This window comes from Geotrypetes seraphini, chromosome 13 (genome assembly GCF_902459505.1).
Source record: "Geotrypetes seraphini chromosome 13, aGeoSer1.1, whole genome shotgun sequence".
Lineage (NCBI taxonomy): Eukaryota > Metazoa > Chordata > Amphibia > Gymnophiona > Dermophiidae > Geotrypetes > Geotrypetes seraphini.
The window spans coordinates 2,749,097-2,762,261 of record NC_047096.1 but is presented as its reverse complement, the minus strand read 5'-3'; the positions used below and the strand labels follow the sequence as shown (position 1 = coordinate 2,762,261).

The following is a 13,165-nucleotide window of genomic DNA, read 5'->3' as shown; positions in this document are numbered from 1 at the left end:
CTGCCTACCTCTAAGGCCTTCTGTAATGCTGCCTCACAAAGATGAGGAACAGAGTTTTATCCAAATATATAAGCTAAACCACAAACTATAGCATTTTTCTAACACTGAGTAAGGCATCACAGTTCAAGCTCCGGCACTGTGCTCAGCTCTCTTGCCTTGCACAGAATTGCTCATCGCTTCGTTAGCGTGGATTTAAAGGCGCAGTGCATTAATATCCACCCAGGAAACTCACTTTTATATAAAGGACACACACAATTAATGCAAAAGCTAAGCTAAAGTGTGCACTTCGTTAGGAAAGAGAAACCCCAGTGAAAAGGAAAAGGGAAGTTTACGAGAAAAGAGCAGGAATGGGGAGAAGAAAGGAGACAGGTCCTGTTCCTTGTACAGTATACTGAGCTGCCATGCCCTGGAGTTTTAGGAGCTCAGAATTAGTTTTTTAAGACCAATTGCTATGTTAGAAGTTTGCTACATGTCTTGGATCTCTGTGGTCATATGAGAGAGCTCATGATTGCTTGATCCCAGTATTGTAATAATCATGCTGCATTTGTTATCAATAAAAGACCTTGATAAATAAAAAAAAACAAAAAAAGAGAGAGAAATGCAAACCTTCATCCCCAGGGCATGAGATGCGCACAAAGCAGAACACGGCACAGCCAGCGCTGTTGTGTTGCACAAGCAGCAACACAGGTGAACGCAATGTGGAGCACACCTAGGCAAGAGAGCGTGCGCTGTGGCCGTGCAGCCGCTGCTGTGGTCCCTGATGCCACCGATGAACTCTGCAGCTGCCTTCCCCAGCAGTGGTGGTTAGCGCAAGGGTGAGTGGGGTTAGGTTATGGCAGGAAAACCTGCAGGTGCCACACCGGCAACTCACCACTATACATGTCAGTGTGATTCAGAAAGAAGGACTCATTACGGGGGTTCTCTGCAATAAACAAAAAAAGATGAACAGCGAAGCAAGCCAAGACCTGAGAGAAGGGGGGGAGCAAAGAACAGCTTCAAAACCATTGACAATGCAGACAGTCCCTAGGAGCGCGTCGGAGGCAAAAACAGGATTTAAAAACACCACAGTTCCTTCTTCATCATGACCGTAAGCGCCAGTTGTCAGATATGTAAAGGGACGGAGAGAGAGAGAGAGAGGAATGATCAAAATAAAGATGAGGAACGAGCAGGGATGCCTACAGGCATTGGGCAGGGTGCTCCCCCTCAAAAAAATAGTGTGTGTATGGGGGGGGGAGGAAATATGGCTCCCTTCCTTTGCCAGTCAGGTTTTCAGGCTATCCACGTTGAATTTGCATAAACTTGATTTGCATACACTGCCTCCATTATATGCAAATTTCTTTCATGCATATGCATCGTGGATGTCTTGAAAACCTGACTGGCAAGGGGAGACTCTAGGTCCGAGTTGAAAAATTCTGTTCTAAAGAAACAAAACAGCAGAGAAGGCCAGAAACGGACCAGTCGTGAAACGATCACGTCTTTTAATCTAAACAAGAGCTGTGTTTCGGTCGTAAGGCTGCATCGGGAGTCGAATAACTTCTACAAAGCAAATTCTGAGATGTTCACATCCAGCACACAGAAGATGACACAGAAGTCTTCGGTTGTACCGGCTTCTGCTAAATCGCAGAATTTGCTTTGTAGAAGTTATTCGACTCCTGATGCAGCCTTACGACCGAAACACAGCTCTTGTTTAGATTAATGATCATTCCACGACTGGTCTTTCAGTGGTCCATTTCTCTGCTGTTTTGTTTCTTTGGATTGACTGTGCACAGATTTTTGCTTTGTCATTTCCCTTCCTTCTTCTGCTATATCAGCAGTAACATAATTCAAAATTTATTTATTTCAATATTTATTCTCTACTCTATCTTTAATATTCTAGACGGATTATAAGAAATGCATTCATAATCATAAACGTGGCATAGTGAGGGTGAGTGGCACCCCCACCCCTGTGGCACCCCCCTCCTTTCCTTCCCTCGTGCCTCTTTAATTCTCCTGGCACAAGCAGCATCACGAACTTGTTGCCCGCGTCGTGTTGACTCTCCCTATAATGTCACTTCCTAGGTGACATCAGACAGAGCCAACACTGACGTGGGCAGCAAGTTCTTGATACTGCTCGTGCCATGAAAATTAAAGAGGTACGATGGAAGGATTGGGGCGGAAAGGACAGAGGCCGGTGCCCTCACCAAGACGGCGCCCAAGGTGGACCCTCCCCCATTACTACGCTACTGATCATAAATCACACTGTGTGGAATAACTGACCCCCCCCCCTTTCAAATGCGCTTTACTAAACCATGTGCAACTCCAAGCCCCATCCTGAAGGAACCCCATAAATAGCAGGGAGCAGGGATTCCATAGCGAACAAGACCGCTTGCTGGCTCCAAAGCCCCCCTCCCCCACTTAAACTCTTGCAATATGTTACTGCTGCTGTAGCAGATCCAACATGCGACTAGACTCCAGCACCGGGATGGGGGCACTGGGTTATGTATAATCTGGGCCTGAAGGGGTGGAGATGTACAGAGGAAAAGAGGATGAAACAGACGGGACAGCGAGAAGAGGGGAGAGAGAGCCCAAAGGACGGAACAAGAGAGGTGGAGGGAGAGAAGGCAGAAAAATAAAACAGAGAAAGAGATGGAGAAAATGGACACAGGATAATTTGATTAAGTCGTTTTTACACATATGTGGCCTGGTGTTAGACTGGCTGCTGGGGGGTCCCTTAGTGATCCCTCTGGTCCTGGGATTTGAGTGCACTGCATAAAGACACCTGTGTGAAGGAGAGAGTGTGTGTGTGTACACGTATGTGTGCTTGCATGTATATGTGTGCATGCATATCAGTGTCTATGTGCATGCATGTGCACATGTATTTGCGTGTGGGTGCATGTTTGTAAGTATGTGTGTGTGTTTGTGTGTAATCTCGGTGCTCCTCCTACGTAAATGGCTGATTAGCACTGACAGGTTATGGGTACGTGTCAGGTCCCTGATGACTCCTTTTAGACAACTAAACTTCTGCTTTAATCCATGTTTTAAGAGAGCCACTTAGAGAGTCCTGCCTGCACCAGGGGCCAAGAGAGGGTTGTGAAGCTGAGAGAGTCCTTCTCAGAGCCCCAGTAAAGAAGTAGGGAAGGGTCGTCCCTTAAAAGAGCCCTCCTGCACTCTTCACTATCTCCCACCAAGGCTTACTCTGCAAGGTACAGCTTAGGGCAATTTTTAACTAACCACAGACACAATGCTTCAGAGAGGGTCCAGGCATCTCCCCTCCAACCCCACCATCCTCTACTCCTGCTTGGAATTGCTCTGGTCTAACCTCAGTGCATTTCAGACACAGTCTAAGTTTCCTAATGAGCCACAAGCTGTATTTGACATAATCCCCGCTCCCAGACGCACCTTCTCATCCTGCTGCAAAGCTTGACAGATGTCCCAGTGTGAAGAGCAGGAGCCAAAAGCAAAGGGAAGGGAAGGGAAGGTCAAGGTGCTCCTGCCACAGTTCACACGATGGACTTAAGACAAAGTGGAACAGAGCAGCTAATGGAGCTCATGAATTGCTACCTGAAAAGTGGATCAGATACACTTGCACAGCCAGCAGCGCCACAAAAGAAGAGCCACACTTAATAAAGCAGAACAAAGCACACTGCCAGGCAGAGCAGAGTTCTGGTATCGGGTCCTGGAAAACACAGATCTCTGGGTAGGATGGCCCACCCGCTACTGGTCCAGCAAAGACCAGTGATACACTAGCAGAAGTCTGCGCAGGTGTGAAATGGGTTCTGGGAGGCGCATCTCAAATTAGGAGCAGTATTGGACCAAAACATCAAGAGACAAACTTACTTGACAGGACCTTCAGGTTGAAGGGGACCTTCTGCTGAATGGTGTGTGTGAAGTGGAAGCGTGCGTTACAGCTGTAGTCTGTCCGGGAGTCAGGCAGCATGACATTGGAGAAGTAGAGATCGCCATTGAGACCCTGTGACACCCGTTTATCCTGGTGGATGGGCTCAATGGCTGAAAAAGTGCACAGAAATCTGGATCAGCCAGGGAGGCGACAAAGAGCCACTGAGACACCACCCCACAAGCCCAGCCTTCCCCGAGCTTCCTGCAACTTACCGCTACTCATCCAGAAGATGACTGGTGGAGGCAGTCCCGGAGGAGGGTTACACTGCAGAACCAGAGAAGATCCTTCCTCTACCACAACAGGGTCCAGGGTCTCCTTGGGCCATAAGGAAGACCCTACATTACAGCACAAGAAAAGAAATTGTGACATGTCGTGATTAGAGGAGCATCTGAGTGAGAATCAAGAGAAACCCCTTAACAGTGAACAAATTACCCTCCCCCACTACACTTAAAACATTCACTTCCTATCGAGGGTTAGGGTTAGGCTTAATCATGATTATGGGAACCCTTTTAGTGGATATCTGGAAGGCCCTGATTTGCTCAGACTCCTCCCAAGGGACGGGGCCTGAGGAGTCTGAGCAAATCAGGGCCTTCCAGATATCCTTCATGGGCCACAATTGTCATGCGCACACTTGTCCATTCGTGCAACTGTCGGGGTGCATTTATTGGAGCGGATTTGTCGGTGTACGATTGCAAAAGCTGGCTTCGGGTGTCAAAGTCCCAGTTGACTACTTTGTTTCCCAAATTAAACATTGAATGGCTCCATCTCCTCCCCCCTCACACCAGAAATAGAAAATAATGCAAATAAAGACCATGTGGCCTGTCCCGTTTGCCCGCCACTACCCTCATCCAGCCCTGGCCTCTTATGGTTCTTCCTCTCCAGAAACACTGACCTGCAGATGATTACTCACGTGAGACCTGGAGGAGGATTTTGTTGGAGAGGGCCGTTCCAAACTCATTGCGGACGAAGCACTGGTATTCCCCCTCATAGTCCTCTCGTCTCCCCCCACTGCGGAAATCAATGTTCAGTGTCCCAGACCTGCGGGCCATCGATACTCGAGTATCCTTCGCAATATTAAAGAACTTCCCGTTACGCGTCCAGGTGAATCTGTGGAGCACAGCTCAAGGTCGGCAAAAGGCTCAAAGCCAACAAACTCTTACACAGCTTCTTCCATTATTGTTTATTTACACATTCAGAGCATGAAATCATCATCACCAGAAGAGATTGAGGTATGCAATAGAGAATGACACGGGGACAAATTTGTCCCTGTCCCCATGAGTTTTGTCGATGTCCTCCACCATTCCTGTAAGCTCTGCCTTAACCGCACAAGCCTCGAACACTTATGATTTTAAAGTGTTTGAGGCTTGTGCAGATGAGGACGGAGCTTGTAGGAATGGGGCAGGGACAGGACGGGAAAATGAGTTCCCACTGGGAAGGGGAAAAATTTGTCCCTATGTCATTCTCTAGTGTGCAACCAGCCTATGAGACAAGGCTCCACAGTGCTCCCAATGTCCCACATGATACAAACCTACCCTACAGCCTCCTAAGTCCAACCTAAGAGATTTTCATGGGAATTCCAACATCCCTCTTTCTTGACGACTTCTGACAACACGATGTCTCATTTCTCTGCACCATGAAAGGTTTAAATAATTACCAGTTAAGGGATTTGTCCCAGTACAGAGGGGCTGAGTGCCTCTAAATTCCTAATTCAAGGGTCAATATTCAAGCCATTAATAGCTCCTGGCTGGTTAAATAGCCTGTTTGGGACTAAGCACTAATTTTCAGCAGGACCGATCTGAAACCAGGCTATTTTGGCAGCGTTCCAGGGACAGCCAGAAGCTGGTGGTTAAGTGCTAATATTCAGTTCTTATCCAGCCATGTTAACCACATAAAATTGTTTTATGATGAAGACCACTGACCAATGCGCAACGACCCTCTGAACCAACTCCATCCCCTTTAGAACCTCAGTTACTCAAAGTCCAATGTCAATGCAGTGCCTCAAGCCCTTTGTTAAAACGTATTGGAGCCAATATTTAAAAATGCTTAAATCATGCAGGAAACGCTCCTTCCCACTTCAATTGTGTTGGTTGGGTGATCCGGGGATTTTCAGTGGAACTTAATTCAATATGTGCTATTGAAATTTTGAGGAGATGCCATAGGGTTACCATACTTAACAACGGACAAGCTCGGACGCATGGCTGTGCCCCGTTTCACTCCCAGTCCCGCCTTGTTCCGTCACAGACCCCGCCCCATTCTGCCTCCAGCCCTGCCCCCAAAAAGCCTCATCTCTTTTTTTCCTGACCTCCAGACCGTGTCATCCACGCACGCTTGTTGAAGGCCCTCCAGATGTGGCTGGAGCTCAGGGCTTTCCAAAACCCGGACTAACTGTCAGGTTTTGGAAAGTCTGTCCAGAAACCTGGACAGTCCTCTAAACAGAGGACATGTCCAGGTTTTCCCGGATATCTGGAAACCCTAAGATGTCACAGCTTTACCTGGTTAATGCTGGGATAGTTTGAGAGCTAGGATTTACCCACTTAATGATTTGTAGACCACAAGCCAATCTAATGCCCAGTCAAGCTTAGGATAGCAAAAAGGCTCCGCTAACTTTATCTGGCAGCCATCCAGGCACTGCCTACATGTGGGTCAGCACTTGACAACTTACAGCTGCCAGCCAAGACCCGAATGTTCAATGCTGATGCCCAGAATAAGCAGAGCACTGAGCATCATTTCAATTTCTGCCCACGACTCTCATAGAAAGAGAGAAACCCGATAGCAGATAAAGGCCCAATGGCTCATCCGCAGCATCTACTATCTCCCCCTCTCCCTATTGGCTAAGGCTCTTAACATTTGCATCTCCTCTTCCTATAGGCTAAGGCTCTTTATACCTGCATTGTGAGGTCATAGAACATTCTGATTATAGAAACATTGTATAGCTCGCGCCTTTGCGAAGCACCTGCGCGAGGCAACTGCACAGGTGTCCGCGGAACCCCCATCATCCAAATCCATTCAACCCCAGCCAAGACCTCTGAAAACACAGTCCAGACCGCGGATAACTCAGTGCCAACCACAGATCCCTTCTACAGGCATAGGCACTGCAGCTGGACAGAGACACAGCCGGATCAATCAACAAGAGACTTCCATACCATGGGCCAACCCCAACAGGGCCGAACTCTCTAGTCGCCAAGCCCTCACGGAGCCAGACCTGATAGTCCAACCGGATAAGTATAACTGCTGCCTAATTACGCTGCCGCATTTCTTTGCTAGACCTTTGCATACAGTCATACCACACAGCACCCAGTACTCTTACACCACACAACAGCTGCCAACATATCCTCAAAAACAGCAGCCAACATACCCTCATATTCAATATACGAAGGATAGGAATAATTTAACTCATTTCCCCCCCTTACTACCTAGATACCTAGATACTGTGTCAGTTTTTAATTCGTTAATTGTACTGCATTGTTTCGATACTGTCCTGTATTGCACTGGATTATTTTTAACTCGTTAATTGTACTGCATTGTCTCGATACTGTCCTGTATTGCACTGGATTATTTTGGTACGACACTACACTGCACTGTATGATACAACTTGAGATTCTAATGTATTGTACTGTACTGGTCTTCCCACACTGGTCTCGAACTACGTAACCCACATCCCCCAACCTCTTCCCACCTCTTAGTATTACCCCCTACTAGCCAAGAGACAAGCCAAAAGAAATAACACTCCAAACGCACACTGCGACACCCTCCACCCAACCATCGCCCCTCAACGCCCCCCCGCAAACGCCCAAATTCCACCCACTCTGATAGGACGAGCCCTTCACAATGGCCTGGCCAAGCACGCACCAATGCGCTGCACTACTCCTACTCTACCTGTTCCTCAATAGGCTCTGCAACGCAGACAACTCTAACGCATCCCCCATCCCCATCCACTTCACAACACACCGACCAGCAAACCCCAAAACCCCAACACACACCCTCCTCACCTCACAAGACCATCCACATACCAATCCTTCCACCATCCCCCCTCCCCCACACAAACGAACCAAGCCCCACTCAAAAAAACCACGAACTCTAAAAAAACTGACCCACTCCCACTACTCCCCATTCGATCACACCAACCACCAAATACTACTTGGATTCTACCTAAATATCAGATCAATGAGGAATAAAGCGACATTGATCAAAGATTGGCTGATTGAAACTAACCCCGACTTCGTCCTCCTTACGGAAACCTGGTTGCTATCAGACAAAGACATCATCATTAAAGAATGCCTACCCCCAGGATACAAAATTCTCTCACTAGCCAGAACATGGGGAAGAGGAGGTGGTCTTGCAATAATCTTCCGAGACCAACTAAACTGCACCACTCTCAACACAACATCTTCGCCCAACTCAGAAATTCTAACCATCTCCCTAACATCAAAATCACTGCCCTCCTCACTAACCATCACTTTATTCTACATCCCTCCAAAAAAATGGACCACTTCCAAAGAGGACTTCGCAGAAACCCTACTAACCAATTCTCTAACAAGTCCCTACAACCTCCTATGCGGGGACATTAACATCCACCTCGAGCAACCCGATCAACCAGAAATCTTAGATTTTTGGTCACTCCTCACCCAACTAGGCTATGACAAACACCCCCCCATCAAAACCCACCAAAGAGGTCATCAGTTAGACCTGGTGACTCTCTCATCTAAGGATCAGACCAACCCCACTTTCTACTGGAAACAAGGCAACTGGTCAGACTCGCTTTGGTCTGACCACCGTCTATGTACCTTCACCATAGGATGCCAACATAAACCCCCCCAAAACAGCAAAACCAGAACTACCATATCCCACACTACCAGAGGAAAGATTGACCCAATTGAATTTTGGTCCCGTTTTGAAATCAACACCAACCCAACAGAAGAAACGGACCAGCTCATGAGCTCCTGGATCAAGGATAGTACCAACATATTAAACGAGATCGCCCCCATTAAAACACGCAGAATAAGAACCTCAAACAAAGAGGGCTGGTTCGACTCAGAACTGCTGCTATTAAAGAAGGACCTCAGAAAAGCAGAAAGAGTATGGCAAAAATCTGGTACCCTAGAACATAGACTGGCCTGGAGACTAAAACTAAAAAATTACAAAAACCTCATTAACGAAAAAAGAAAAAACTTCTACTCCCACAAAATTGGTAACATAAAAACCAACAGTAGTAACCTCTTCAAATTGGTTAATGACCTATATAACATCGAGACCTTCACAAACACACAAGAAGAATCCACTTTAACCGCCAACACCCTTGCAGACTTCTTCAACACCAAGATTCAAAAATTAAGATTAACACTACCTACCAGGCCCAACCCACTCGAGTTGTTCCCCATTCTCCTGGACCCGGACATATCGAACCCAGACACAGGAACTAGAACAGACCTAAGTTGGAAACAATTCGCAACAATCGACTGGCATACATTTAATACCTACTACAACAAATACACACACTCCTTCTGCAAACTGGACACATGCCCACCAAACATCATGAAAGCCGCCCCGCCCCACTTCAAAGCAAACATGATGATCTGGGTCAATTCACTTTTATCCACAGGAAACTTCCCGTTAGAGCATGGTCATATTATGATCACCCCAATTATAAAAAATGCGAAAGAACCATCAAACTCCCCTGCTAATTATAGACCAATTGCTAGCATCCCCCTATTTACCAAAATAGCAGAAGGGATGGTAAAGGCGGAACTCGTTGCATATCTTGAAAAATTCAACATCCTAAGCGACAATCAATCAGGTTTCCGCGCAGACCATAGCACTGAAACCATCATAGCCTCCCTTCTCGACCACCTCCACACCCTCTTTAGCCAGGGCTCAAGCGCCCTGATTATACAACTTGATCTGAGCAGTGCCTTCGACCTGGTCGACCACTCCATTCTCCTTGAATGCCTGGCCCACATCGGCATCTCCGACCAGGTCCTCAACTGGTTCCAGGGGTTCCTAAGAAATAGATCCTACACAGTGCTCAAGAACAACTTGTTCTCATATAGTTGGGACAATACCTGCGGGGTCCCCCAGGGCTCCCCCCTGTCACCCACCCTGTTCAATATCTACCTGGCCTCCCTAGGGAACCTTCTACACAACCTCAAACTCAAATCTTTCATTTATGCAGACGACATCACAATAGCCATCCCACTAACCAATTTCTCACAAGAACGACTCAACTACATTACAAACATTCTCAACCAGATCGAACTCTGGATGTTATCTTTTAGACTGAAACTCAATCCCGACAAATCAAAATTCTTCCTAGCCACCCCCAAGGACAAAATCAAGGACACTTCAATTCAACTAAAAGGACAAACTTTCCCCCTCGAGCCCACGCTAAAGATACTGGGAGTCACTCTGGACAAAAATCTATCCTTAGAAAACCACACCGATCTCATGGTCAGGAAAAGCTTCTCCGTACTGTGGAAACTCCGCACCATAAAAAAATACTTTGACGACACCTCTTTTCGCCTACTTGTACAATCCTCCATCCTCAGCATCCTTGACTACTGCAACATCATATACCTCAACGCCACAAAGAAAACCACCATGAGACTAAAAATAATCCAAAATACCGCAGTGCGTCTCATCTTCGGCCTTAAGAAATGGGAACACATCACCCCCTTCTACCACCAACTTCACTGGCTGCCATTTGAATCTAGAGTCCTCTTTAAATTCGCATGCTTCTGCTACAAATCGATAAATGGTTCAGCACCAAGTTACATCAATTCTCACTTTAGCCTCTACAACACAAACAAGAAATCCCGTAGAATTCAGTTGTTCGCCTTCCCGTCTCTAAAACTCTGCCACCTTAAAAGATTCCTAGACAAAACCTTCGCCTTCCAAGCAGCAAAGCTCAACCCATGGCTTGCACAAATGATACTCGAGGCCCCCACTTACCTAGGCTTCAGAAAATCACTCAAAACCTACCTATTCGGCAAACAAGACCCCTAACAACCCCCCCCCCCCCGCTTACATTACTACACGCCCCCCCACCCACCCCCGCTCTTCTCCTCCCCTTAATTGCTCCCCTCTCCCCTAGCTCCCCTCCGCCAGTCATCCTCTGTTAAGTTCGATTAACACTGCTTATATCCGATAAACTATTTATATCGGATAAATTATCTTTACATGATAAAATGCTGTAAACCCCGCTTTAACATTTGTTTCTATCTGATAAATTGTGTATTGCTGATAAATTGTTGAAAATTGTTCAAACTGTTTGTAAATCTGCGTGTTAACGCAGATACTACTGTAACTGATGTAAACCGCCTAGAACTCTCCGGGTATGGCGGTATATAAGAATAAAATTATTATTATTATTATTATTATAAAGGCCAAATGGCCCATCCACAGCATCCACTATCTCCTCTTCTCCCTATTGGCTAAGGCTCTTAACATTTGCATCTCCTCTTCCTATAGGCTAAAGCTCTTTATACCTGCATTGTGAGGTCATAGAGCTTTATGGTTATAGAAACATGAGGGCAGATAAAAGCCAAATGGCCCATCCGCACATCCACTATCTCCTCCTCTCCCTATTGGCTAAGGCTCTTAACATTTGCATCTCCTCTTCCTATAGGCTAAGGCTCTTTACCCCTGCATTGTGAGGTCATAGAGCTTTATGATCATAGAAACATAATGGCAGAGAAAGGCCAAATGGCCAATCCGCAGTAACCATTATCTCTTCCTCTCTCTAAGAGATCCCACGTGCCTATCCCAGGCTTTCTTGAAATCAGACACAGTCAGCACCTTTAAGATCACTGGCCGACAGGCTAAATTCTGGCATGTATACATTTTGAGAGTGGGGAACAGAGTGGGGCTGGAGGGATTAACTACTTACGTGGGAAAAGGAAACCCTTTTGCCTCGCATTCAATTAAAATATTGTCTCTGGGGTCTACGATATGGTTTTTCGCTGACTGCTTGGTAATGGTTGGAGGCTGATTCACTGTGGAACAGAGAAAGGAAAAGAGTGAGCACACAGAAAGCACGGAATCATGTTCCTCACACCCTGTCAGCTTTCCCTGCAGCAACCAACTGCCCCTACAGCTGGCACCCACAGAACAGCTTGGGCTGGGATCACTTCCAGCAGATGATTGTCGAGGGAAACATGAGAAGAACAACACGCTGCATGCACTGTGGATTCATTACACCTAAAGCCCTCTCATGGGGCACTGAAATCAGTCTGCCTGAGGAGGGCGCTGTGGTTCTGCATGCGGGGTCAGAGCTCTATAATTTGCACAACGAAAACTTCAGTAAAACTTACAGTCATTTTGAATGTTTGCTGTTAGTTCCAACGTGAGCAAAATGAAAGAGGAAAAAAAGAAAAAAGATTAATCATTTAAATACCCCCCAGCACACCCCATCCCCCAACATATATACCCCCTCTGCACCTCTCAGCCAGTATACATGAGGTGCAGCGGTTTCTGTGCAGACAGGACGATGTCATCCTGATTCGTGTGTAGGAGAAATCCTGAAAGACTAAAGGAAGAACATTTGTGCCTCAAGAAAAGGATGGGCACATTGTAACGCCAGCAGTTGGGTTAAGAGGCAAAATATATTACCCCCTCCCAACCATTAACTTGGTGCCGTGAATGTGCCCCAACCCATGACCCTCAAATAGTATGGCCACTAGGAGACAAGAAGATTGCTCCCTCTGTGGCAAAGGGCATCCTGCTGTCAGGGTTTAAGCCTCTTGCATCCCCAACCAGTCTTTTACACTGCCTGGGCTTGTGGAACGGGTGAGCCGTGATCCAGCTTGTCACTGTGGCCTTGTCATCACTGAGCCATCCCGGGCAGTCAGATGCAGAAAAAGCTGAAAGTTTTCGGCAGATGGCAAGGGCACCACCTATCTCTTAGTTTAAAGAACTCATGCCAGCTTCCCACCCGAAGTATGCGGCATCCCTGCACAACCTATGTTCTCATCAGCTTCTTTTCCTGCTGTGGTTTATTATGCCTGGTTTTCCAGGAGGAAGATTTCCTGCTGTTTCCTGATCATCCACCTCTGCAAATTCCCCACGACTTCTTAACCCACTCCCATTTTTGATTCTACTGAGAGCCCCCATTTGCTGCTCCCAATGTGCGCTTATGACCGCTGATTCCACATCTGCAGCATGGCAGATATTTCATGCATAGGCCATGAGCACCTGGGACAGGTTTTTCCCCAGCAGCTGCTTTTGATCTTGGATTGGTTGGAGGGTGGCCATCTTGTGAGTGACAAAGCATTGAGCCTGAAGAGTTCCGAGTCT

At 46.8% G+C, this 13,165-nt stretch overlaps 1 protein-coding gene across 5 annotated transcripts in view; it reads right to left on the bottom strand.

Annotated features, from left to right (window-relative positions):
• The window catches only part of NFASC (neurofascin), a 168,969-nt gene that overhangs the window by 82,889 nt on the left and 72,915 nt on the right, over window positions 1–13,165 (bottom strand). For 3 of the 5 annotated variants that reach the window (XM_033917585.1, XM_033917586.1, XM_033917587.1), the window contains exons 3-7: window positions 11,760–11,865; window positions 4,788–4,984; window positions 4,090–4,212; window positions 3,817–3,987; window positions 872–922 (exon numbers count right to left, since the gene is read on the bottom strand). In XM_033917585.1, coding sequence (XP_033773476.1) covers window positions 872–922; window positions 3,817–3,987; window positions 4,090–4,212; window positions 4,788–4,984; window positions 11,760–11,865 — 648 coding nt within the window. The remainder of the gene's footprint in view (window positions 1–871; window positions 923–3,816; window positions 3,988–4,089; window positions 4,213–4,787; window positions 4,985–11,759; window positions 11,866–13,165) is intronic. The other 2 variants (XM_033917590.1, XM_033917591.1) reach the window with 1 other exon arrangement.